Below are 27,313 nucleotides of genomic sequence, written 5' to 3'. Positions count from 1 at the left end.
GCCTTCCACTGTTGATCTCCTGACTTTGCACCCTACTTCCTCTCTTTTGCCCCAAGACTGTGCTATTACTTGCTTTCATTCTTTCCTAGCTTCCAGGTGGGCAAGGTCTGTTCCCTGTTGGCCAGTGTTTACTTCCCTGACTAGAGGTCATGGCCACTGCCCTGGCAGCTCCCTGCTTCACCACTGTGGCCAGGGTCCTCCAGGCTGTGAGCACCATAACTCTCTGCTGTAATGATGTACTCTTAGGACCTTCCTGGGGAGCTCAGATGTGGGTGACTTCTGCGCCATCAATGGTTCCTGCACATTCCCCTCGCCATTCACTCCAGGCTTCTCTCACCCCTTTCCTGTCCTGCATTGTAGATCTCTCTGATGGGGTTGTCTCCCTAACCCTCTAGTCTTTAACAATTCTTTAATAATGAATGATGGAAGATAATCATACTTAACATTCGTTGAGCCCTACTATGTGCCGGTACATGACCTCATTTTTAATCTCACAAAACCCTATGAATAGGTTCTGTTATAATCTGCCTTTTAGAGATGAGGTAGCTCAGAATGGTTAAGAAATTTACCACCAGTTTTTAGCTTTTGGATTTGAGGTATCAGCATTAGAATCCAGGTCTGTCTGATCCCAGAGCTGATAACCTTTTGCCACATTCCACCTTCTGTCTATCCCCAGTGTTTTATCAAGAGAGATTTCCATTTTTCTCACTTTCCTTGGCCCATGTGGCAACACAGATGTTAGCATATGACTATACGTTCCTCAGTTCAATCAGCATTTACTGACTGACAGCTAAAAATCTTGTGTGTCTGTATCTCTTGCTTCACAGAAGACTATTTTCCTATCCTTTCCTATTTTTCTTCAGAAAAAAATATGTGCACTTTTGGGAAATCATTATCTCTCTTGCAGTCCTCCCTACACTCTTACAGATTTTAAAAGTTATTTCCGATTAAAATGAGGCTAATACAGCCTCTTTGATTAATGTCTTCATTTTTTTACATGAACAAAGGCTCAGAGAGGGAAAGTAATTTATACAGAGTCATACAGCAAGTTAATAAAGTCAGGGTAAGAACCCATGTCTTGACACCTGGCCTAATATTATTCTGATATACTTAACACTTTTGAAATTTGACTCATATTGGGGGAACGGTTTTTTCATTTGATTTAGCAAATGCCAATTTATCGTTTCATAGAAAAGAAACAGGTGTGTGTACTTTCAGCCTTATTTTCAGTGTATCAAAATGCACTCCTGGATCTCATACACGTGTTTCTAAACTGCAGAAAAATCCCCCTGCGTTCCTACAGTTCAAACGTTTTCAGCATGAGATACCCTAGCACGCCTCACTTTTTTGCCAAAAGTACGGCACAGCCCCTCTCTCCTGACTCTGACCTTCTATAGCAGTGTAATCCTTACCAAATTTATTCTTCAGTATCGTAGCTAAAGGACACCCATTTTTTTCTGTTTGGCTTTGTCAGCTCTTTGTGTTATAAAGGCAGGATATTTAAAAGTTGAAGTCCTTGACTTGCAAAATGAAAAACTATTTTCGAGAACATCTTGCCGTTTAGACCATGTAGCTTAGAGCAGTGTTAACCCTGAGGTAGCTGCTAATTTTTATGTAGCTCTTACCAAGAAATTAAAATAATGTAATTTATCCAGCATCAGGATAGGACAGAGGACTTCAAAATCACCAGAAAGCTTTTTACCATACAGCCACACAAAGTCCCTTGGGAGGTGGCAAGGAATTACTGCTCCCATTTTCATATGTGGATAAGCAGAGACCAACAAACAGCAAGGCAACTCTGTGTGCTTTAAATTAATAAAGCATAAAATGTTAACATACAAGGAATCTAGGTGAAGGTGAAATTCATTCTTTTTTTTCTTCCAGTTTTTATTGGGATATAATTAGTGTGTAACATTGTATAAGTTTAAGGTGTACAACATACTGGTTTGATACATTTATAAATTGCAGAATGATTCCCTCCATAGTATTAGCCACTTGTCCATCGTGTCACGTAATTACAATTTCTTTTTTGTCTGAGAACATTTAAGATCTAATCTCTTAGCAACACTCAAGTGTATGATACAGTATTATTAGTTATAATCACCATGCTGTATATTAGATCCCCAAACCTGTAAATCTTATAACTTAAAGTTTGTGCTCTTTAACCAAATCTTCCCCTTTCTCCCATCTCCCCAGCCTCTAGTTACCAATACTCTGTTATTCTGAGTTGTCTTTTTAATTTTTTTATTTTTTAAATATTTTTTAAATGTTGACTCATTTTTTAGAGAGAGAGAGACAGAGACAGAGTGCAAGCAGGGGAGAGACAGGGACAGAGAGAGAGACACAGAATCAGAAGCAGGCTCCAGGCTCCCAGCTGTCAGCACAGAGCCCAATGTGGGGCTCAAACTCATGAACCACGAGATCATAAGCTGAGCCGAAATTGGACGCTCATCTGACTGAGCCACCCAGGTGCCCCTGAGTTTGTCTTTTTTAAAAAGATTCCACATAGAAGTAAGATTGTACGGTATTTATCTTTGTCTGCCTTATTTCACTTAGCATTATGCCCTCAAGGTCCATCCAAGTTGATGCAAACGGCAGGATCTGCTACTTTGTTATGGCTGAGTAATATTCCACCGTGTGTGTGTGTGTGTGTGTGTGTGTGTGTGTGTGTGTGTGTGTATCACATCTTCTCCATTCATCAGGTGATAGACGGTTGGATTGTTTCCATATATTGGCTCTTGTGAGTAATGCTGCAGTGAACCTGGGAGAGTAGATATCTCTGTAAGATCCTGATTTCAATTTCTTTGGATATACACCCAGAAGTGGGGTTGCTGGATCATATGGTAGTTCTATTTAATTTTTTAAAGGAATCTCCATACTGTTTTTCATAGTGACTACCAATTTGCATTCACATAGTGCACTGGAGTTTGGGAATTCTTTATACTAAGTTACAACATTTTTAGGTAAGTCTGAAATCATGTCAAAATGAAAGTTAAAATATTATAAAGCAGAGAGGAGCAATGGTTAGTAAGAGAAATAAGCAGTAAGCTCTACCTTCCAGTATTTACTTAATTATTTTTTATCTCTAAGACTACAGCAGACTCTGCTTTTCAATCAGTAAATCACATCAGTGACGAGACTCCGCTGAGAATGCTCCTGATGTTGAGAGGTCTCTCTCCCATGTCTCCTCAGGCGCAGCGACCCTGCAGGCCGACCTCACTCTTGGCATTTAACCAAATTGGGGGAGAACCAACCAGAGGGCAGCATGATGCAAATCACTCCGGGCACGATCGGCAGTCCTTGGCCCCAAAGATACCATTCCAGGTAAGTGACCCAGCCGAGATGCAGGGCTTTGCTTCTTTCAGAGCTCTTGTTCCCAGAAAAGGTGTTCTTCTGTTTTGAGAACGTTTCCTTACACTCAACCTGAGGATCAAACCTCTCTATCCACCACCTTCATCTTCCTCTTCCTCTTCCTCTTCAAACTCTTAATGTATACGTCACCTTCATACCCTGGGCTAGACTGGCAGGAAGGGAGGCCACGTGAGATCATTGCAGGGTCTGCTCATTCTCAGTCAGACCTTTCTCAATTGCACATTGTAGCACTTCACTAGAAAAACTGACAAACTTCTTTCCTCAGTGCTTAATGTCCTTCTCAACCCAGTATGTGTCTGCTTCTTATGGAGTGATTTTATTCATGTATTTGAACTCCTTACTTGCTTTATATCCTTCTGTTAAGGCTAGTTATCCAACTTAGCTCCAACCAAAAAAACGAGCACACTTAGGGCTACTCAGTGTGCACTCCTGTGATTATCTCCTGTGATACACACCTTCATCTCCACCTTTAAAACAGATACAGTATTCTTTTATTTTTTTTAATGTTTACTTATTTTTGAAGGAGAGCGAGAGAGCGCGCGAGCGCGCGCGCGCATTAGCGGGGGAGGGGCAGAGAGAGAGGGAGACACAGAATCTGAAGCAGGTTCCAGGCTCCGAGGTGGCAGCACAGAACCCGATGCGGGGCTCGAACCCAGGAGCCGTGAGGTCATGACCTGAGCCGAAGTCGGACGTTTAACCGACTGAGCCACCCAGGTGCCTCTAAAACAGATACGTTATTCTTAACCCCATTTTACAGAACCTGAAATTGAAGCTTCGAGAGACAAATTTGTCCAAAGTCAAACAATTGATCAGGACCTGAGTCCAGACTCAAGTCCAAGCCAGGTGTCAGAGCCCTTGTACATAACCGAGTTATACTTCCTCTGCTTTTCTAGTCATTGTGTCAGTCAAGTTTCAGTCAGAAAAAGGCAAGGCCACCACCGGTGTCACGGGAGAAGGGATTTATTGTAGTAATCAGATCTTACACAACTGAGAGGGACTGGGGAGAAGGAAGCCAAACTTGACCATCCAGACATATTAAAGTACTCAGTCAGTCAGGACTCCCCTACATTTATGACAAACTCAGAATCCATGCAAATTAGAATCCATTTTCTGATGCCAGGGAGTTAGACTCTTGCTTAGGACTTTTTGAAAGTGCTTGGATAAGGGTAACAGCAGAGAGGTGGGACGGTCAAGAGAATATGGGTCCTACATACAAATGAGATACAAGTGCTGATGAGTCAGGTGGGGGAGGGGGTGACTTCTGGAAGGATTACTTAACTGACAGATGGTGGCTCTGCATTTAGCAAGGACAGGACTCAGAGCCCTTAACACTCAGGTCTGGTCAAATCAAGAGCCAATTCCTAGACTTCTCATGGATAGACATGGCTCTTAGCACATCTGGGTAGGTTTCAGGTCATAGAAAAGAATTTCCTGGTGACCCTCTTTGTTACAGACACTCATCTCCCTTGCCCATGTCCCTCCCAGTAACCTTGAAAAAATTTATTCTTGCCATCTAAGCTCAGAGAACAGGGCCCACCAGCAGGGTGCTGTTGGTACCCAGGCACAGCGTTTTCACTCTCTGGGCCTTTAGAAGAATAGGGGCGCCTGCGTGGCTCAGTCGGTTAAGTGTCCAACTTCAGCACAGGTTATGATCTCATGGTTCGTGAGTTCGAGCCCTGTATCCAGCTCTGCGCTGACAGCTCAGAGCCTGGAGCCTGCTTCAGATTCTGTGTCTCCCTCTCTCTCTGCCCCTCCCCAGCTTGTGCGTGCGCTCGCTCGCTCGCTCTCTCTCTCTCTCTCAAAAATAAATAAATATTAAAAAAAATTAGAAGGTTAGATGTGGAGGGCCTTGCAGTGTGAAGGAAAGAAGGCACGGTGATACAGTACTTGGGCTTTTAAGTGAAACCTAGGTTTAAATCCCAACTTCACTACCTACTGGATGAGCTTGAGCAAATCATTTAACCTCTTTGATCTTGTTTTTCTTGTCTATAAGATGAAATTAATAATATGTATCCCATTCGATCACAGTGAGGATTAAACAGAACATGTAAAACATTTAGTGCAGTTCCTGCAACATAATAAGCATTCAGTAATTTTGACAATGATTATAATTAGGCTGAAGACTTACCAGAGGCACAGTGAAACCTGATAATAAATGTTAAGGTTAATGGCATAAACCAGCATGCACATAAAATGCAACTGTGCATTACCAGAGTGTCCCTAAAGAGTGGAGCCCTGTGGGGCCTCCTCACGCCTACGCCGCACCAGAGCCTCTAAATCTGGTCATACTGTGACCTGAAAAACATGGGCCGAAGTTAAGACTACTGTAGCCAGCGCTCAGAAGAGCTGCGTGCGGGAACTGTGGTGAGCTCCAGGAGGCCGCTAGAGAACGGCAGAGCGGGCTTCAGAAGGGCGGTAGCTCCGAACAATGCATTTCTGCATGTCCTGCTTCCTCCTTCCTGTCCAGCCTCCAGAGGGGCTTCAGTAGGTCGATCTATCGCCGTGCCCCTCTAATGCAAGCTTCAGGACAGATCCCCCCGACCGTCTGCACAAAGCACTGTGTGGGCTACAAAGGAAGAAAGGCAAGCTCGCATGACCCACAGCGCTACAGACCTGGGTATGCTCTTCTTCCCCGGCACGGGTCACCCTGTGGTCTGGTGTGTCTGGTCCACACCTCAGGCTTGCAGCTGCACTGAGGGCTTCACCCCAATTCTGTTCCCCTCAGAGGGCCTGAGGTTGGTGGCTGTCGATGGAGAAGTGCTTCCGGCGCGTTTCCAAGGAGCACAGTGGCATCTAGTGGTCTGGTGTGCCGAACCAGTTGGGTGGCATCCCTCTGGTAGCCCTCCTTTAGTTCTAGAAACCCAATCTCAGTCCTAAGTTTATGGATCCGTTTGTCATTAAGGAGCGGGAGAATCAGGGAGCTTGGGGCAGAGGGAAGCACAGGACAAGTAATTTTAACTGCCTGCGAGCTGGTTTAGATCTGAATCTCACTGAAACTGTATTGCAGCTGCTTCCTGTCAGACCCAAGTCACTGTCTTTTTGCTGTTCTACAGAAACCACACGATGGTCCTAAGTAGTTAAAGTACTTCAGAAGAGATCTTGAAAAGTCAGGTAATCCAGGCCCCTCACAGGAGGCTGAAGTAACAGTATCAAAATGCTAAAGAACCAGTACTGTGTCTCAGATGGTATAATGCTGAATGAGACATAAAAAGCCCCCACCCTGTAATATTTGTGTACCAAGGTCTGTTCCATGGAATGATAATCCATTTAGATGCTTTTTGGAAAAAAGTTTCTAGGACCAACAGAGATTGTAAGATCATGACCTGAGCCGAAATCAAGAGATGGACACTTAACCAACTGAGCCACCCAGGCGTCCCTAGAAAATACTTTCAAACACACACAATAAAGAGTAATATTACAAGAACACATGGATCTACCACAGAATTAACATCTTGTCATATTCGCTTCAGATCTTAAGCAGTACAGACACAACTGAAGTCTCTTTCATACAATGAAAGGAATAAAAGGTAACGTGGAGTAGTGGTAAGTGCTGTGAAGGAAGTAAGCAGACTAACGGGGAAGAATGGAGGAGATGCTCTTTAGATGGTTCCAGGAAATCTTCCCTCAAGTAGAGACTTGAGTAAAGGGAAGAAGTGAGCCAGGAGAAGAGCCTAGTGTGTGGCAGGAACAGTGGGTACAAAGGCCCTGAGACATGGGGATGCCTTTCATGGGTCTGAGTTACAGTAAAGAGGCCATTGCACTGGAATGCAGTGATCCAGAGGAGTCTAATAGAAAATGAGGTTGAGAGCTAGCCAGACCACAGTAAGAAGCTTGACATACTTATCTTGACAGTAAGGCTGTCTCTGTGTGGGCTGGAACTGTTATAGGGAATGAAGACCTCATTCCAAGTTGTTCTTCCCCACTATTAAAAGTACCATCTTGGGGGGTGCCTGGGTGGCTCAGCTGGTTAGCATCTGACTTTGGCTCAGGTCATGATCTCACAGTTCATGGATTCCAGCCCCACACGAGGCTCTGTGCTGACAGCTCAGAACCTGGAGCTTCAGATTCTGTGTGTGTGTGTGTGTGTGTGTGTGTGTGTGTGTGTGTGTGTCCCTCCCCCACTTGCGTTCTATCTCTCTGTCTCTCTCAAAAATAAACAAACACTAAAAAAAAATTTTTTTTAAAGTGCCATCTTGGAAGCAGGAATGGCAAAGATAGTCAAAATGACTACTTCCAGGGGCGCCTGGGTGGCGCAGTCGGTTAAGCGTCCGACTTCAGCCAGGTCACGATCTCGCGGTCCGTGAGTTCGAGCCCCGCGTCGGGCTCTGGGCTGATGGCTCAGAGCCTGGAGCCTGTTTCCGATTCTGTGTCTCCCTCTCTCTCTGCCCCTCCCCCGTTCATGCTCTGTCTCTCTCTGTCCCAAAAATAATAAACGTTGAAAAAAAAAAAATTAAAAAAAAAAAAAATGACTACTTCCAGAAAGTGGCAGAAGAACTTTGCAGAGGGTGATGTCAGCACACTCGTGGCATAGCATACCAATTGGTCATACTCCCCACGCAGCTTGGGAAGGGGGATTCCAAAGGGGTGGAGCTCTCCCCCAGTAGCAAAGAGCATGTTGCAGTCCTCACATGGTGCATTCCACCTGAGGTGTGGTGGCTTAAGTTTCCTTGAGCTCTGTAACCCATTCTGCCTTGCTCTGCCTAGAGATAGTTCTACCAGTGATTTTGTATTTCTAGACATCATCTACATTTTGAGATAGGTTAGTGATGACCCTTGTTCCCGCTCAGTAGTGAGAGTTTCAGTTATTCAGTTTATTCTCTTTGACTTTTTGTGTGTTCCCAAGTAGATGTGAATTATCCTTTCAGTGAAAGACTGCTAAAACTCTCAGCAGCGTGGAGGGGGATTGAGTAGTGCCTACCACCTGCATGAAATTGGTGAGCAAAACAGCCATTATGGATATACGGCTTCCATTTCCATTAGAAGTGTTAGCTCTGAATCTCTCTTAGAGGAGATAAAGGGAAGCATAAGTGGGTCATGCGGGATTATCCCCAGCTGAGCTGTCATGTACATTTTTAACACAATCTCTTCATTTCAAAGAGCTGGGAAGGGAGGGAGGAGGGGTAAAATCTGGCAGTGACATATGCCATGCCATTGAGTGCCAGGACTGATATCTGTAATCTGGCTGGCTCGTAAGCTGTTCCTTCCTGTCTCCCTTGAATCTCTACCTGTTCCTCCCAAAGTAGGATGCTCCATTCAGTAAACTGACTTTCTCTAAAAAAGAAGAGTTACATTCTTGAGGTGAGTTGCTGAAAATGTACACTTCCTTGAATTCCGGTGCCAGTTTTGAGTCAGAATATGATCCTTTTAGTCTCTTGCCATAGACCCTGGATTTAGGCCAGCCACAAAGCCAATAAGGCACTTCCTTAGCCAATAAAACACTGTATTTACTTACATGAGATCTAGAAATATAGTAATAACCCCATGAATTGTAACAGTACTTAAATGCCAACTCATTTAAAAGTAGAAAAGCTTAGGGGCACCTGGGTGGTTCAGTTGGTTAAGCGTCCAACTTTGGTTCAGGTCATGATCTCATGGTTCATGGGTTCGAGCCCCGTGTTGGGCTCTGTGCTGACAGCTGAGAGCCTGGAGCCTGCTTCGGATTCTGTGCCTCCCTCTCTCTCTCTGCTCCTCCCCAGCTTGCACTCTGTGTCTTTCTCTCTCTCAAAAATAAAGAAAAACATTAAAAAAAATGTTTTAAGAAAATAAAAATAGAAAAGCTTAGCAAAAACTTTGATTTATCCTTCAGTAGAGAGCAGTAAGTCACAAACATTTGAACAGTTTTGAGATTATTGTTTGACTTCTGGACCCTATATTCCTTCCTTATTTATTTTTATTTTATTTTATGTTTCATGTTTATTTATTTATTTTGAGAGAGAGACAGAGCAAGAGCCGGGAAAGGGCAGAGAGAGAGGGAGGGAGAGAATCCCACATTGATAGCTAGAGCCCAACACAAGGCTTGAACTCACGAACTGCAAGATCATGACCTGAGCTGAAATCAAGAGTCAGATGCCCAAGTGACTGAGCCACCCAGGTGCCCCCACTTATTTCTTCCTGTATGCTCTCACTTCCCCAACATGCTGGGTGAAGTATATCTTGAGTTTATAACTAAAGCTAATTATAAGTAAGTTTGTTTTGAGGCAACTTTTTGGGGTATGTCACGCCAGGATTGAAAGTCATTCCCCCTCTTGCTGGCAGAGGATTTTGTAAAGGAGAAAGGCTTACCTTTCTGAGTGTATGAAGAAGGCTTTGCTCAGGCTTTGGGAAGTCATTCATAGGGATGGACTCCCGCGATTAAGACTTCTTAGTAAGCTTCCCTCTCCTGTTAGCCTTCTCTGACTCCCATTTCTCTGTATTTCTCTCATTCAGCTTTGTGTTTAGCTTTCTCACTACAAACAAATTGTCTCTAGTACAGTCGAGATTCCAGGAAGATTGCCAAGGTGTAGCCCTTCAATTCCATAAAAAGGAAAGATATTAACTAAAAACATACACACGTGCACACTGAGTCTCCCTCACCCGGTTCACGTGCCTGGTCTCTTAGTGAGCTCTTCCTCTTCTTCCCACAAACAGCCCCAAGGGACACAAAATTGCAGTGTCTCTCACCCCTCCTCCTCTTCCTCTCTCCTTTCCTCCCCCACGTCTCTCCTTTCTTGGCACATGTAGAATGTCATTTGTAGCACGGAGCAAATCACATCAATGTGATTTGGTCACATGGCTTCCTCTCTGCTCCCTGTTCCTCCCCTTGCAAGCCTGGGTGATTAATTAGAGCCACATAGGTTACACTGTCGGGCAATTACTCCTAGTAACAACATACAAGGAGGCCGAGCAAGGCCCAAATATGGCCCTTTTCACCCACCCTTCCAAAAACGAAACATCTTGCACAAGAGTACGTTTATAAGCTGGGTCCTGTGCCTGTAAGCCTATCAAACCGTAGCGGCTCATGGTGCTGACTGCTGTGTCTCCCTTTCTTCCAGCTCCTCTACCAGTGACCTCTCCAACTATGACCACGCGTACCTGAGGCGAAGCCCTGACCACTGCAGCTCCCAGGGGAGCATGGAGAGCCTGGAGCCCAGTGGGGGATACCCACCCTGCCATCTTCTCTCCCCTGCCAAGTCCACCAGCAGCATCGACCAGCTCAGCCACCTCCACAACAAGAGAGACTCGGCGTACAGCTCCTTCTCCACCAGCTCTAGCATCCTAGAGTATCCGCCCCCCGGCATCTCTAGCCGGGAGCGTTCAGGCTCCGTGGACACCACTTCTGCCCGGGGCGGCCTCCTCGAAGGGATGAGGCAGGCAGACATTCGCTATGTCAAGACAGTCTATGATCCCCGGAGGGGAGTCTCAGCAGAGTATGAGGTGAACTCTTCAGCCCTGCTTCTCCAAGGGAGGGAGGCCCGAGCATCAGCAGATGGCCAGGGCTATGATAAATGGCACAGTGTTCCTCGGGGCAAGGGGGCGCCCCCCCCATCCTGGAGCCAACAATGTCCCGGTTCCTTGGAGACGGCCACTTCCAACCTGGCTCCTAAAGCGGCCGCACCGCTGCCCCCAGCTCGGAGCGACAGTTATGCAGCCTTTCGGCAGCGAGAACGGCCCAACTCTTGGTCTAGCCTTGATCAGAAGCGGTTCTGTCGGCCTCAGGCAAACGTCGCAGCCTCCCTGAAATCTCCCTTCATAGAGGAACAGCTGCATACTGTGCTAGAGAAGAGTCCAGAGAACAGCCCCCCAGCGAAGCCCAAGCATAATTACCCCCAGAAGGCCCAACCTGGCCAACCTCTACTGCCAACTGGCATCTACCCGGTACCTTCTCTGGAGCCACACTTTGCCCAGGTGCCCCAGCCTTCTGTGAGTGGTAACGGCACGCTCTACCCAGCACTGGCCAAGGAGAGTGGGTATACAGCTCCCCACGGAGCTTGTGACAAAATGGCTACCTTTGACGAGAATGGGAACCAAAATGGATCTAGCAGGCCTGGGTTCGCCTTCTACCAGCCTCTAGAACCTGATTCAATGTCCCTGGTAGAGAGGAAACCTGAATCTTCAGCCAAATGTGTCCCCTACAGAGTCCATTTCCCTTCAGTACCTGAAAATGAGGAGGATACCTCACTGGAGAGACAGCTTGCCCCTCTCCACGGCAGCAGCCCACATCCCAATGAGAGAAAGAGCACCCACAGCAACAAACCATATTCTAATCACCACAGCCTCAAAGTGGGTGAAGACAAGAGATCTTCCAGGCCCTCAGAGCCCTGGGAGGGTGATTTACACGCAGACCACAATGCCAACCTGCAGCACAGGCTGGAGAGGGAGAGCCTCCAGAGCCCGCCGAACAACTCTGGCAGGACCAAGTCAGCCTTCTCCTCTCTCCAGAACATTCCTGAGGATCTAAGAAGGCAGAGCAGCGTGGAGCCAGGAAGAGGAGCCCAGGACGGCTACCAGGATGGCAGGTCCACCTGTGTAGTCAACAGCAAGGGGGAGGACTCTGGCAGGAAAGCTGTTCCCGATCACAGGAGCCACCTGGACAGGCCAGTTTCCTATCCAAGGCCCGAGGCGAGAACCAGTGCCTTGGCCTCTTTCCCAAGTTCAGACCCAAGGTACGAGGACCCTCCCTCTCCACCCCACCAGCAGACATCCAGTCTGGGCCGGAGGCGGCTCAGCTCCAGCAGCACCTCGGCTCTGCAAGGCTTTCAGTATGGGAAGCCTCACTGCTCCGTGCTGGAGAAGGTTTCCAAGATAGAGCAGCGAGAGCAAGGGAGCCAGAGACCCCTAAGTGTGGGCAGCTCTCATTATGGCCATAACTACAGGCCCAACAGGACGGTTCCAAATTCTCATCCTTTTGGGAAGGACTTTGAGGAGACAAAAGGCAATATCCGTTTTTCCGACCCCACTGAACCCATAGGCAATGGGGAGCAGCAGCACTTCAAAAAGGAGGAGCCAAAGCTGGAAGAGGTTACCCGGCAGCCACACAGTCAGCAGTTGAGGAGGGGTGCGGATGGCGGCCGTGGCCCCCAGCTCCAAGGCAGCGAGCCCCCGAGGCGGGACACGCACCTGCTCCGCAGCCAGAGCACCTTTCAGCTCTTTGGCGAGACAGAGCACGAGCCCGTGTGGCTGGACGACAGGCCCAGCACGCCCGAGTCACCGGTGCTGGACGCCCCCTTCAGCCGTGCCTACCGGAACAGCATCAAGGACGCGCAGTCCCGCGTCCTGGGGGCCACCTCCTTTCGACGCCGGGACCTCGAGCCGGGGACACCCGCGGCTTCGAGAGCCTGGCGTCCAAGGCCCGCCTCGGCCCACGTGGGGCTGCGGAGCCCGGAGGCGGCGGCTTCCGCCTCCCCGCACACCCCTCGTGAGCGGCACAGCGTGACCCCGGCCGAGGGCGACCCTGCCCGACCCGCGCTCCCTGCCACCCGAAGGGGGCCGCGCCGTCGCCTGACCCCCGAGCAGAAGAAGCGCTCCTATTCGGAGCCCGAGAAGATGAACGAGGTGGGGATCTCGGAGGAGGCCGAGCCGGCGCCCTCTAGCGCGCAGAAGAAGGGGCTGCGTTTCGCCGAGAGCACCGTGGCAGACCGGCGCCGCATCTTTGAGCGCGACGTTAAGGCCTGCTCAACGCTCAGCCTGTCGGGCCCCGAGCTGAAGCAGTTCCAGCAGAGCGCCCTGGCCGACTACATCCAGCGCAAGACCGGCAAGCGGCCCTCCTCTGCCGCCTGCAGCCTCCAGGAGCCCGGGCCACCGCGGGAGCGCTCCCAGAGCACCTACCTACAGCCCGGCCCCGCGGCGTCCGAGGGCCCCGGCCTCACCTCGGCCTCCAGCCTCTGCTCGCTGCGGGAACCGAGCCTGCAGCTCCGCAGGGAGGCCACCCTCCTGCCCACCGCAGCAGCGGGGGACGTGGGGGAGTCCCCACGGGCCCCCAGAGATCGCAGCAGCTCCTTCGCTGGTGGCCATGTCTTTGGGGAACTGCGACGTGGGGACCAAGCCCCGAGGGAGCTGCTCGCTGGAGCTAACTATGGGCCGAAGGGCGCCCAGAGGGTGGACAGGACCCCTGGGGAGCCCTCCTCGTGGGGGGCCGCAGCCAGGAGGGCTGGGAAGTCCATGTCTGCTGAGGACCTGCTGGAGCGCTCAGACGTCCTGGCGGTTCCTGTCCACGTGAGATCACGGTCCTCTCCCACTGCAGACAAGCGTCAGGTACGTGCAACCAGAGGGTCCTAGGATGGGGCCCTTCTGGCCCTGGAGCTTTAGTGAAGCTCCCCTTTAATTTTCCTTTGACATGCAAAAGGGTAGCATTTGTTTTCATGGGGTGATTTCTTTCTGTGTGCCCGGTACCCTTACAGAGATCTAGAGATTGATATGTAGATATATAGAGTTGTATAGGTATCTTATATAGACCCATACATCTTATATAGAGGTATGCATACATATAGTGTGTGTGTGTGTGTGTGTGTACATACACACTTCATTTTAGGAAGTCGCGATCTCTCAATGCAAGAATGCATGGTTAGGAAAAGTTAGTGATTTTCTTTTTTACTGTGTTCCCCCCCACTGTGGAATACAAACTGTGTCTTGGAATTTCAAAGATTTTAGCTTTGCATCCTCTATTAGACTTATGCATTTATAAAACATGTAGAATTACTGACTTTAATAGTTATTGAAGTCCTGGCCCTCAGCTAAGTATGCTTTACGTTTTTTATCTCATTGATTCTCACAATCATCCTGTGTAGTTATATTACCCACACCAAACCTATGTCTCCCTGCTCCCATCTGGATCGTTTCTGTGCACTGTCTTGGGGAGATAGGAGAATCATACGCTTTCAAATTCTCTCACAAAAGAATGTTCTCATAAAGGTTTCAAACTACTCAAAGTTTATCAAGTGCTTTCCACTGGAAATTTCAGCACAGTTCGCAATAGAACCCGAGCACGAAGTCCCAGGAGTGTATTAATTTCCCTGATTCTCAGTGGCTCCTCGCTGTGCATGTCCTGCAGATCAAAGGCTCACCTCATAGTTCCCTTCCCACCAAAGATGATATCAGGAACTAATATATATATTAGGCATTCATATTTATGTTAGCTCAGGGGAACACGCCTCCATTGTCCCTTCTCAAATTCTGTTTTCCCCAGCAGAGAAGTCCACCATTTAGCAAGCATCTGTAGAACACGTGTTGTATGAAAAGCAGTGTATTAGAAGGTTGAAAGAAACACAAAACAAAGTAAGGTTCATGCCTTTCTGGGGTTCACAACTGAACAAGGACTTGAACTTAACTATAAATAACTAACATGACTAGTGAATGCTTTGGGAGCAGTGATAAATAATATGCTATAGAGGGGAGAGTTATTAATTCTAACTGAGGGGATCTCAGGGCTTCTCTTGAAGAAGATGGGGTTTTTTGATCATTTCTAAAATTTTTTATTTATCTTTTTAATATGAAATTTATTGTCAAATTGGTTTCCATGCAACACCCAGTGCTCACCCCAACAGGTGCCCTCCTCAATGCCCATCACCCACCCTCCCATCCCTCCCACCTCCCATCAGCCCTCAGTTTATTCTCAGTTTTTAAGAGTCTCTTATGGTTTGCCTCCCTCCCTCTCTAACTTTTTTTTTCCTTCCCCTCCCCCATGGTCTTCTGTTAAGTTTCTCAGGATCCACATAAGAGTGAAACATATGGAATCTGTCTTTCTCTGACTTATTTCACTAGCATAACACTCTCCAGTTCCATCCGCGTTACTACAAAAGGACATATTTCATTCTTTCTCATTGCCACGTAGTATTCCATTGTGTATATAAACCACAATTTCTTTATCCATTCATCAGTTGATGGACATTTAGGCTCTTTCCATGATTTGGCTATTGTTGAAAGTGCTTCTGTAAACATTGGGGTACAAGTGCCCCTATGCATCAGCACTCCTGTATCCCTTGGGTAAATTCCTAGCAGTGCTATTGCTGGGTCATAGGGTAGGTCTATTTTTAATCTTTTGAGGAACCTCCACACTGTTTTCCAAAGTGGCTGCACCAGGTTGCATTCCCACCAAGAGTGCAAGAGGGTTCCCGTTTCTCCACATCCTCTCCAGCACCTATAGTCTCCTGATTTGTTCATTATAGCCATTCTGACTGGTGTGAGGTGATATCTCAGTGTGGTGAAGGAGATGGTCTTTGAACCAGGCTGTGAAGGATGGGGCAGGAGGTTTATAAAGGATTGGGGGTTGTGTGGGGGGAGGCATTAGTTGGTAGAAACAGCTTCAAAAAAAGAAAGATTCAGCCATTACTGCCTGAGAAGTACTTTGCTGCACCATTTCTGAAACAAAATTCTGTACCCATCGAGATATTTTCTGTTTCAAAATCTCCAGAAACATTTTTCTCCCCAGTATAAACCCACAAAAAAAATTGTATAGAGGCAATCCTCCATAAGCATTCCCTAACCATTTTCCTCCCCTCAGAAGGAAAAACAGAGCTAATTTCTACTCCTTATCCTACAACTAAAACACTTAAAACCCACGTATGTAACATAAAATTTCAGCGAGTTTGATGGGCTTCAGGAGCATAGTAATCCAAACATCTTCTTAATTTTTCTTCCCATGTTCTACAGAAAACAGAAATGTTTAGGTGAAAACTAAATCATCTTCTGCTATTTATTTCTTATGAGATGTCCTCCTTCTCCCTTGGGGAATTGATTGGATGGCTATGAATGTTCCTTTGCTTTCTCCCCAAATACCTCTCAAGCCTGGTAAACTGGGAAATAAAGCTAAAACATAGGTGGTATAGAGAAGTGATGAAATTCTTCTAAATCCCAGCTAAATATGTTATTTGAAACACTTTTTCAAAAGACAAATATAGAACATTATTTACATCCTCTGCAATAGAGTACCATATTTAGATATTATTTAATTTGGGGACTGTGATGCCAGAGGGGGGAAACATTTCAGAATCAAAGAGTTTATCTGTGCTGCCTTGCTCCTATAAATTCTGAAAATAGAATATCATCCCCCAGATTGTAACGGAGCCAGGACTGTGCTCCTGACCTTCCTTCTCCCGTTCTCCCACCCAGCACCAGACCTTGCCAGCCTGGAGACCAGGTCCATGGCAAGGTCTGCTCCTTGATTCTTCTTCATACAGCCATCATCTACCCTATTTGTAGAACTAGTTAAAAAAAAAAAAAAAAAAAAAACTAGGCTCCACACAATTATTGTGGTTATTATTTTAGGATATTTTATTGGTTTTTTATCTGCATAAATTCGAGAAACTTTACCATTATTATTAAGCTTTAATGAAGGTATTCAGGAGGAGTTTGTCTCAATCCGAGCTTTAGAGAACTCTGAGAAATTAAGGAACCCTGTGGAAACTGTCTGCCTCAGTTAAACCCAAAATATGGAGTCTATTTATGGTCCTGAACACATGCTGCTTGTTCCCGCCAGCCAGATGCTAGAGCAGGATTTTACAGGCTTTTGACAAGGATTCCATTCCTTTTCAAAAATCCATTATCGAGGATTGTTTCTGCCTCTAAAACAAGGTCAGCATAGACATCAACTCTTCCAAGGGGCGCCTGGGTGGCTCAGTTGGTTAAGCATCTGACTTCGGCTCAGGTCATGATCTCACAGTTTGTGAGTTCGAGCCGTGAGTCGGGCTCTGTGCTGACAGCTCAGAGCCTGGAGCCTGCTTCGGATTCTGTCACCTTCTCTCTCTCTCTCTCTCCTCTGCCCCTCCCCCACTTGTACTCTGTCTCTCAATCTCTCTCTAAAATAAACATTTAAAAAAAATTAAAGTATCTTAAAAAATCGATTCTTCTGTTAATAAAAATTGATCACTCTTGGGCCTAAATAACTACAGAAGGCCGCCACCACTTGTAGACTGAGACCTGCTCAGTCAGCAGCCCTGGGCCTCTCTAGAACATGCAGCCTCTTATTACTTCTCCTTTACCTTCTCTTCATTTGAAAAGTATAATTACAGAACAGTGGATATTAGTGATGGAGCTGAAGGGCACACCAAATTCTTACCTATTTCCTACTTTCTATGAAGCTTTAGAAAATTTAACCTTTTTAAAGTGGTTGTGCCCTGCAAAGCTGCCAGAGAACATCCAAGTAATTCTGCTTGGGAGATGGAAATTTACACCTATTCATCGCATAGATTTAAAATACAGCAAAGGCTATAAAAAGAAGTCTTTGGAGAAATAAGATTCCTGGCTGGGAGTTGTTTTTCCAGATGCTGAGTTAGAGGCTTCTCTCCTTCTGCCTGTTTTCTCAAAGACCCTGGTTCCTGATATATAAGATGTTCACCATGTGATGGTGTGACAAACATCATTTAACTACTGAGGAAACTGCTTAGTGCATCCTACCATGTCGGATGTAGGCTTGATTCTGTAGAATGCAGCTTGTAACTCATTTTGGCACCCCTTCAGTAAGCACCCATTCAAGCTTGTGCATAAACAGAATCACCTTTCCACCAAAGGGAAAGTTGCAAATAGCTAATAATAAATGTTTACTATGTATGAACCAGTTGTCGTACTACATGTTTAGAAGCATAAAAATAATCCTTACATCTGTGCAAAGTAGATACTGTTGTTATCTCTGTATTACAGAAGGGGGATATGAGCACAGAAAGGATGGGAAATTTGCCCCAGGTGGTGGGAGCAAGGTTTTGACCCCATGTTGTTGGACACCAGATTCTGCAAATCCCTATACCATGCTCACTCCCTGAATAAAAAAGTTTGGGAAAAGGAGGAGGCTAGCATTAAATATCTATCTGAAAACTTCAGTCAATGAATTGATTTCATTTTAACATCTACTGATTACTGTTATTTACATTTAGAAAAAAATTTTAAGATTTCGCAAGTGGATTTGATTCATTTTAGCAGATACTTGAAACTGGCATTCCAAAGTAGATGAATACTATTGTCTTCATATTTTATTGGCTATGAAGATACTAAGTAACTCAAAACCCAAAGCAAGAGTGAGGATCGGGACTCCATAGACTTTAGGTTTGTAATTTTAAGTTTGCTATTCCTAATGAAGAATAAGAACTGGGGTATTTTGAAGTCCGTCATCAAAAATCAGATAACTAATAGACACAAATAGACACTTGTCCAAGTGTCTACTAGAATAACTCAATACCTTGTATTTCTCCCAGAGCCATTGCTTTTTCCTAAATTGCCATAAGTACTTTATACTTCTTAACAGGTTGTAGAAAATAAAGTCTTCTTTGGCAGTGAATGTATGTCCAAATCATAGCAAGTAAATGCAACAGAAATTGAGCCTCCTTGGGCTTGTACTAGGCTGGACTTCTGTCCAAATGGTATTGTCAGCAACAGGAAGTTTAGAGAGTTCTCTCAATGGCCTGTGAGTGGGTCTCACTTCCTTTATTTTTATTTATTTATTTATTTATTTATTTATTTATTTTATTTATTTATTTTGGTGTTCTATCCTATGAAGTCTTTTTTTTTCTTCCTTTATCTTATGCACACCCACATAAATATCAACTTAAGCGCCTTATTCTGAGGGCCAACTCGTGACTACAGAAGTTAAACTCATACTGAAATTCAAAGGAAATAAGAAACATGGAAAAATATACCTAATTGTTAGTGGGGAGGAGCTTAAAGGGGAGGTAGAAGCGTTCCCACTTAATTATTGGCAAAGCTGTACATTCTTGTCAAGAGGGGGTGGAACAGGGAAAGACCTCAGAAGGACTAGAGGGTTTTGTGGAGAGCAGGAATTCCCATTTCCTCTACCAATATTTGAGCAAATAAGAGACACATGGAACTCCTTTCTCTCAAAGCATCGAAATCTCATTGCATCCAGCACAGCCTCTACTCCCCTGGAAGATTCCAAGGAAGAATCTGGAGCTTTGAAGAGATGATGGTTTGAATCCTCCCTCCTCCACTTTAACTGTGGGCAAAATACTTAACCTCTCTGAGCTGCAGTTACCTCCCTGCTCCCTCTTATTATAGGTTAACTTACAGAAGGACAATCAGGGGCCTGATACAATTCCAGACACATAATTTGGGGATTGTAAGGTACTTAGCAGAGTGGCACTCAGTAAACGCAATGAGGGATCACTGCTATTAATATTCAGGTATTTGTTTTCCCTTCAGACCTACTACTGCCTTTGGCTCTTTCCTGTTGCCTTTGAGTACCTCTACGACTGACTGGGCCAAAAAAAAAGATTGGAAAGCAATTAGCCCATTGGAGAGAGTAAATGGTGAAATGAGTTGCTAAAACTAAGTGGAAGATCATATATGGATTTAATTTCTCTGTTTTCTGCCTGTCGCCTGTTATAAATAATTGAAATAATTATATTCAATAAATTTTCAATTTATAATTGAAAATTAAATGTATTATCAATAGCAATATCATTGTCTTCATCAGGGACCTGTTCACATGGGCCAAATTTTATACTATCGAAAACTCACACAAACCAAACAAATCTCACCTACCACCCTTTTGGGAAACCAATATATACCCTTACTAAAACCGAAAACACAGGTGCCTGGGTGGCTCAGTCATGAAGCATCTGACTTTGGCAGAGGTCATGATCTTACGGTTCGTGAGCTTGAGCCCCACTTCTCTCCACCCCCCACTTCTCTCCCTCTTCGCCTCCTGGGATTCTTTCTCTCTCTGCCTCTCGCACCCTCTAAGATAGATAGATAGATAGATAGATAGATAGATAGATAGATAGATAGATAGATATAGATAGATAGAAAGAAAGAAAGAAAGAACCAAAAGAAAATCCCTGAAAAGTTACCAGAGTTACTGATAGTACATGTGGGTGAGATGTTTTTCCTGGAGAGAATATACTTCAACCTGATTACAAGCCAGATACTTACCATTTTTCTAATTTTACATCAGAACATTTGAGATTTTTGCTAAATTCAATGAACTATCCTTTTCTTGTCATCTCCCATATTTCCCTATTGCTGGTTCAAAAGTTTGGCCCTTTGAATTAATTTTCATCGTTCTGTTTCAAGTCCAGTGGTTATTTTGAACCCTGGAGATAACTGCTATCAGACTTCTGCTTAGAAAATGTCCTTGTTAGGAGAGGCACCCAGCGAGACAGACTGAGGTGCAAATCCTGGCTCTGCCACTTGTGACCTTGGGACAGTTAAGTGCTTTGGATCTGTGTCTTCCTCAATGCACCAGGGTTCCCAACACTTCCTGGGGCATTGAGGATGAGGAGGGGTAGTCTGTAACAGTCCTGCATTGGTACCTGACCATAAGGAGTAGGCATCCAATAAATGTTCCTTCTCCTTTCTACCTCCACCTTCTTGGTAAATTTCAGTGCCTGTTTTTTGGGAATAACGCTGTGCCTTTCTTGTGTTTCAAGGATGCGGTTTTGGGGGAAAACAACAGCTTTGGCCCTGTGAAGGATCCGTGTTATTTGGCTGGCCCTGGGTCCAGGTATGTACGTGTATTTATGATGCCCTCTGCCTTAGGAATGCCGCCAGAGTTCAGATTCTGTGTCTCCCTCTCTCTCTCAGAAATGAATAAACTTAAAAAAATAAAAAAAAATGTTTCTATTCTTCTCTCCAAGGAAGGGAAACGTGACATTAAGATGTTTCATAGGACTGTGTGCTGCCTCTGCCATTTGTCTGTACCATAGGGACCTTCTACGTTTTTTATTTACAGATGACTTCCTTTAAGGACGAGACTTCTTCAAAATAGATTTAGAATGTGTACTGTTGAAGCAGTGGTTGACTTTAAATAAGCGTAGCCTCAGAATAGTTCATGGAGATGCTCCATGCATATCCTATGATGGCTGTCACACATGGGGCCTCTTTGTGTGGCTGTCTTCCAGTCTTGTGCACAAAGGGTCAGGTCTGGTGACTAGAACACTAGAGGAGGAGTGACCATTTCATGAACAGCTTCACAGAGCAAGACAAACTTACAGGAAGCACACAAAATAAAAAGTAAAGCTCCCAAATCATAATTTTTAGGCATTTAGGGATAAAAAAAAAAATAGCAGGAAAGTTAAAAATTGTCATCAAAATCATTTCTCCTAAGTAGAAACAGATAATGGATACTTGTTTAGACTTTGAATTTTTGAGCTATTCACATGGAGCTTAAGTAGAAATTTCCAAGGAATTTCTCCTGACGCACGTGCCTGTATGTGGTTTTAAGGCAACATCATAGGGCTATCTACTATAATTTGTGGTATGCATTTACATCTTCCCTCCTACCTTCCATGTTTTTTGAAGCCAGTTTCTTTTTTCTTACATTTAATTCAATCCTTGTTTCTTTTTTTTTCTATGCTGTATTCACCTTCTCAGTAGCTCAGCCTAATACTGCCACCTAAAAGCAGCCTATGTGGTATCAGGAGGTGGGTATTAAGTTACCTTCTTTATGGCCAAGAGCAGACGTCCACGGTTATGTGCTCTTGCTCCCATAGCTGTGCCTAAAGTGAAGAAAATATTCAAGGTGAGGCTGAGAACTTTGGTTAGTTTGGGTGCATTGCTTACAAGCTAGAAACAAGGGAAAAGTAACAGTGACCTAACGTACTGCCAAAAGAGAACTGTCTGAAGTCAAAGGCGAAAGTAACTCAACCAAAAAAAAAAAAAATCAGATGCCTCAGTTACAAAAAAAATTTGAGGGGCGCCTGGGTGGCTCAGTTGGTTAAGCATCTGACTCTTGATTTCAGCTGAGGTCTTGATCTCAGGGTCGTGAGTTCAAGCCCCAACGTGGGCTCTACACTGGGCGTAAAGCCTACTTTTTTTTTTTAAGTTTATTTATTTATTTTGAGAGAGCGAGAGAGAGAGAGAGAGAGAGAGAGAGAGAGAGACCAAGCAGAGGAGGGGCAGAGAGAGGGAGAGAGAATCCCAAGCCTGAGGCGGGGCTCAATCCCACAAACCATAAGATCATGATTGGAGCCAAAACAAAGAGTCAGACACTTAACTAACTGAGCCACCCAGGTACCCCAAGCCTACTTAAAAAACAAATGTGCGCCTGGGTGGCTCAGTTGGTTAAGTGTCCCACTTCAGCTCAAGTCATGATCCCACAGTTCATGAGTTTGAGCCCCGTGTTGGGTTCTGTGCTGACAGCTCAGAGCCTGGAGCCTGCTTTGGATTCTGTGTCTCCCTCTCTGCTCCTCCTCCGCTCATGCTCTGTCTCTCAAAAATAAACAAACACTAAAAAAAATTTTTTTAAACAGAACTTGACGAGACATTTCTCCAAAGATGATAAAAAATGCCCAACAAGCAGATGAAAAGGTGTTTCACATCACTAATGATGAGAGAAACACAAATCAAAACCATAATAAGATACCACCTCATACCCATTTGGGTGGCTACTATCAGATATATCGAAAGGGATGTGGAGACGTTGGTCCCCTTGTGCAAACATGACTACTAGGCTCCTGCCACCTCTAATTTATAGCTCAGTAATAAATGTCTTTCCCTCCACCAAAAATAATTGTTGGTGAGATTGCAAAATAGTCTCCATTGCTTTGGAAAACAGTATGTCAGTTCCTCAAAAAAATTAAAAATCTACCATATCTGAGCATACATCCTTAACAGTTGAAAGCAGTATCTCAAAGAGATATTTTCATACCCGTGTTCATAGCATCACTACTCACAATAGCAAAGAGGTGAAGCAGCCCAAATGCCCATCAATAGATACAAATGTGGTATATACATATACTGGGATATTATTTAGTCTTAAAAAGGGAATCTGACACATGCTACAACATGGATGAACCTTGAGGACATTATGCTAAGTGAAACAGGCTGGACACAAAAGGACAAATACTCCGATTCCATTTACATAAGGCATCTATAAACTAATGAAATGCATAGAAACAGAAAGTAGAAGTTTCAGGGCTGGGGGAAGGGAAAAGAGTTGTTGCTTAGGTATCGAGTTTTGGATTTACAGGTAGAGAAAGTTCTGGAAATCTGTTGCACAGCAATATGGATATACTTAACACTACTGGACTGAACATTTAAAAATAGAGTCATAGGGGTACCTCGGTGGCTCAGTAGGTTAAGTGGCCTACTCTTGATCTCAGCTCAGGTCATGATCTCACGGTTCATGAGTTCAAGCTCTTCATCGGGCTCTGTGCTGACAGTGTGGAACCTGCTTGGGATCCTCTCTCTCTCCCTCTCCCTCTGTCCCTTCCTTGTTGGCTCTCTTGCACGTGTGTGCTCTCTCAAAATAAATAAACTTAAAAAAATGGAATAGTAAATTTTCTGTGTTTATCACATTTTAAAAAAAGCTATGAAGGAAAAAAAGAAGACTAATTGCTTTCAAACTCCATTCTTGAATGTTAGGATTCCTGGATACCTGTGAACGGATGTTTGCCTCTCACACTCTAGTATAAAAGAGACTCAAACATCTCTTTCACCCTATCTTTTGTTCTTGAAAAAATACAAAACAATCCCCTAGGAGAAGCATTCTCAACTAGACTAAGCATTTAACTCCAATATTACCTTCAAAAATATACAATTGAAGTATGGCTCCTATAAGCTAAGAAGATTCAACATAAACTAAAAATATATGAAAGATTAGAGGTGCCTGGGTGTCTCAGTCGGTTAGGTGTCCAACTTCTGCTCAGGTTGTGATCTTTCGGTTTGTGAGTTCAAGCCCCACATCAGGCTCTGCACTGTCAGTGCAGATCTTCTGTCTCCATTTTTCTCTGCCCCTCCCCCGCTCTCTCAAAAATAAACATTAAAATATATATCTCAAAGTTTATTTGGGCTTTAAATAAAGGATAAATATTATATTTTGTGGTTTTTTTTTTTTTTAGTGATGCTTCCCCTTTTTAAAAAGTCTCAAGATACAAATATAATAAAATGAAGGTACCCAGGTTAGTCATTAAAACTGATTCCAGTTATTCTGTGTCCTATTAGAGGGTATGGAGTTTTTTTGAAAAGAGTTTATATCCTACAGTCTAAACTGCAGTTGGGCAGAGTTGTTCAACAGACATTTACTGAGAGAGTCCTTTTTTTCTTAAGTTCATTTATTTATTTTGAGAGAGAGAGGGAGCACGTGAGCATGAGTAGGGGAAGCAGAGAGAGGGGAGACAGAGAATCTGAAGCAGGCTCCACAATGTCAGCACAGAGCCCGATGCAAGGCTTGAACTCACGAACTGTGAGATCATGACCTAAGCTGAAGAGTCAGAAGCTTAAGTGACTGAGCCACCCAGGCGCCCCCAAGACAGGACTTTGTACCAGGTACTGAGGATACCAACGTGAGTAAGACATGAGAGGAAAGCCCCCCAGCAAATTTCCTGCCTCTGGGTTTTCAGTATCCCCATTTGGGAACCCACCAAGAAGTACAAAGTAGCCAATCTTAGATATTGAGACTTTCCTGGTAAAGATACTGCCTCTGAATGAAAAGGATATCTGAGGGGAAGGGAGGGGCTGCATCTGAGAGAGAGATGGGCCCCTTAGCCATCTGCATTTATAATACAGAAAAAATAACATCCCGAGAAGAGCTAATTTGGTTCTTTGCAGTCTTCTTCCATATGCTGCATTATCCTTGCCTGGCACTTGGATGGTTTTGTGGCAGGCCTGGGCTGGGGTTCTCCTGGGGACTGAGCCACAGCTTCCCTCGGGACTCAGATCTGCAAAATGAGAAGTTCCATCTGCTCTCCAGATTCACTTGCATACGAGTCAAGGAGCGCCAAATGTGGAATTTTCAAATTAGGGTGGTTTGCCGGCGCTTTGTTTTATCCCCACATTAACTCTTGGGTGGCAGCAGGCAGTGCTACAGCTTTCTGTTTTGTTTTCCTTTCTTCCTTTAGAGCATAATGACAAAAGTATTGCAAGTTGTTGGGTTTTTCCTCAGAGCCTAGATAGAGGACAGGTGTTTAACTCACCATGTACCCCATTTGCCCATTGCTATTGCTCTCTTTCTCCAGAGATGATTGCTTATTAGCTCCTTGGGGAGACTCCCCTCCCCCTCCTGACCTTCCATTGTAAAAAGTGAAAACAGGAGGAAACTGAGGGAAAACTGTAAATAAAACCGTCAAGTTCACAGCCCACACAGGTGCTTTCCAAACAGACCTCTCCCATGGGATTCACACTGGGACTACTTTCCCGAAGTAGTCCTGAAAGGGGCAGAAGAAATGTACCTGTTTCCTTTTATACCCCAAAGCCTGCCCCAAAAAGCTGCCTTATGTGGGATGTGTAGAGGGGGTGGGGAGGTCAGTGAGAGAGAGCTAATAAAAGGAAATGCCTTGTGACCCCCATGTCTACCATCTGACATTTCCTGTAGGACTGTATGCCTGGAATCTTTTTTTTTTTTTAATTTTTTTTTAACGTTTATTTATTATTGAGAGAGAGACACAGAGCGTGAGCAGGGGAGGGGTAGAGAGAGGGGGAGACACAGAATCCGAAGCAGGCTCCAGGCTCTCAGCTGTCAGCACAGAGCCCGATGCGGGACTTGAACCCACGAACTGTGAGATCATGACCTGAGCTGAAGTCGTCACCTAACCAACTGAGTCACCCAGGAGCCCCTGGAATCTTTTTTTTTTTTTAATGTTTATTATTTATTTCTAAGAGGCAAAAAGGGAGGGAGACACAGAATCTGAGGCACACTGCAGGCTCCAGGCTCTGAGTTGTCAGCACAGACCCTCATGCGGGGCTCGAACCCATGAGCCGCAAGATCATGACCTGAGCAGAAGTTGGACACGTAACCAACTGTGCACCAGGTGTCCTTTTTAAACTTGGTTCTTTGTGTGAGCAGCCTGAGGGACAGTGTGTGGCTCCTCTGAGGCCCTCTGAGGCCCTGCTTCCTAAATGCTTTTCCCATCTGTGTAATGAACTTAGGGTTCAGAGTTTGCCCCTTTCTTCTGAGCTGTAACCCTTGTGTTTGTATATCCTGCTCCAGGTCCGTCAGTTGTTCAGAAAGAGGCCACGAAGACATGCTGTTGCTCAAACACCATCCTAGCCTTCGTTGGGGTGGTTCAGGCTGCAAAGCAGTTGGTGGTTCCTCTGTACCCAGCGAATGTCCTGGACCCCTGGACCATCAGAGGCAAGCCAGCAGAACAACGCCTTGCCCCAGGCTGTTGCCCACAGGAATGCAAGGGCATCTCACAGACACTAGGGCTGCATCCCTGACCCCGCTCAGCTCAGCTCTGCCTTCCCCTGTTCCCTCCAGCAACCAGGCTGCGACCGATCAGCTGACTGGAAGGGACTGTGAGACAGGGCAACAGCCTCTTCCTCCATACACCCCAGCAGTGACCCACAGATGCAATGGTCACAGCCTGGTCCAGCCTCCCAGTCCAAGAGGCCATGAGCCCAACAGCCCAGAGCATGGGCTAGAAGAGGCAACAAGGAAGCAGGTCTTGTTGCCTCAGCGGCCTGCCCCACCTCGGGTGAAGTGGGCCCACACGGTCAGAGAGGACAGCCTCCCTGAAGAATCCTCGTCACCTGATTTTGGAGACCTGAAGCACTACAAAACACAGCAGACTCCTCCAAGCTCAGGCAGCACTCTAGACTCGCCTCTTGGGGCCCCAAGCACTCCAGGGAGGATCGCCCTCCGAATATCTGAGTCGGTCCTGCTGGCCTCCCCACCACCTCGGGAAGATGATGATGATGAGGTGTTTGTGAAGGACTTGTACCCCAACGCCGCTTCCAGCCCCACATTTGAACTTCCCCCACCCCCACCGCCTCCGATGAGCCAGGACACCCCAGTGAATAGCTTGGATGACTTTCCTCCACCTCCTCCCCACGCTCTGTATGAGGCAGAGCTGGACAGTGAGGATCACAAGGAGCCCTGTACCAGGTAAGTGGGCAGACTCTGGATAGGGCAAGCCCCCAGCTGAGGAACAAAAGGGTGCCCCTCTCCAGTAAGAGTTTTACTCTGCAGGCTCCCCAGATCCTCCTTTCATTGGCCACAGGAGAGCCCTGTTGTGGACATTTTCTACAGAAGCTTAAGTCGCGCGACTGGCAGAATGGTTTCATTTGTTTACCTTGGCAGGCT

At 45.5% G+C, this 27,313-nt stretch overlaps 1 protein-coding gene across 7 annotated transcripts in view; it reads left to right on the top strand.

The window, feature by feature from the left end:
- The window catches only part of SHROOM3 (shroom family member 3), a 320,350-nt gene that overhangs the window by 270,938 nt on the left and 22,099 nt on the right, over positions 1–27,313 (top strand). For all 7 annotated transcript variants that reach the window (XM_045473673.1, XM_045473672.1, XM_045473674.1 and 4 more), the window contains 4 exons: positions 3,193–3,324; positions 10,404–13,602; positions 20,721–20,794; positions 26,219–27,115. In XM_045473673.1, coding sequence (XP_045329629.1) covers positions 3,193–3,324; positions 10,404–13,602; positions 20,721–20,794; positions 26,219–27,115 — 4,302 coding nt within the window. The remainder of the gene's footprint in view (positions 1–3,192; positions 3,325–10,403; positions 13,603–20,720; positions 20,795–26,218; positions 27,116–27,313) is intronic.

This window comes from Leopardus geoffroyi, chromosome B1 (assembly GCF_018350155.1).
Source record: "Leopardus geoffroyi isolate Oge1 chromosome B1, O.geoffroyi_Oge1_pat1.0, whole genome shotgun sequence".
In the NCBI taxonomy this organism is placed as follows: domain Eukaryota; kingdom Metazoa; phylum Chordata; class Mammalia; order Carnivora; family Felidae; genus Leopardus; species Leopardus geoffroyi.
Note: the sequence above shows the minus strand (reverse complement) of the source record. Positions and strands in the feature narration are given on the sequence as shown.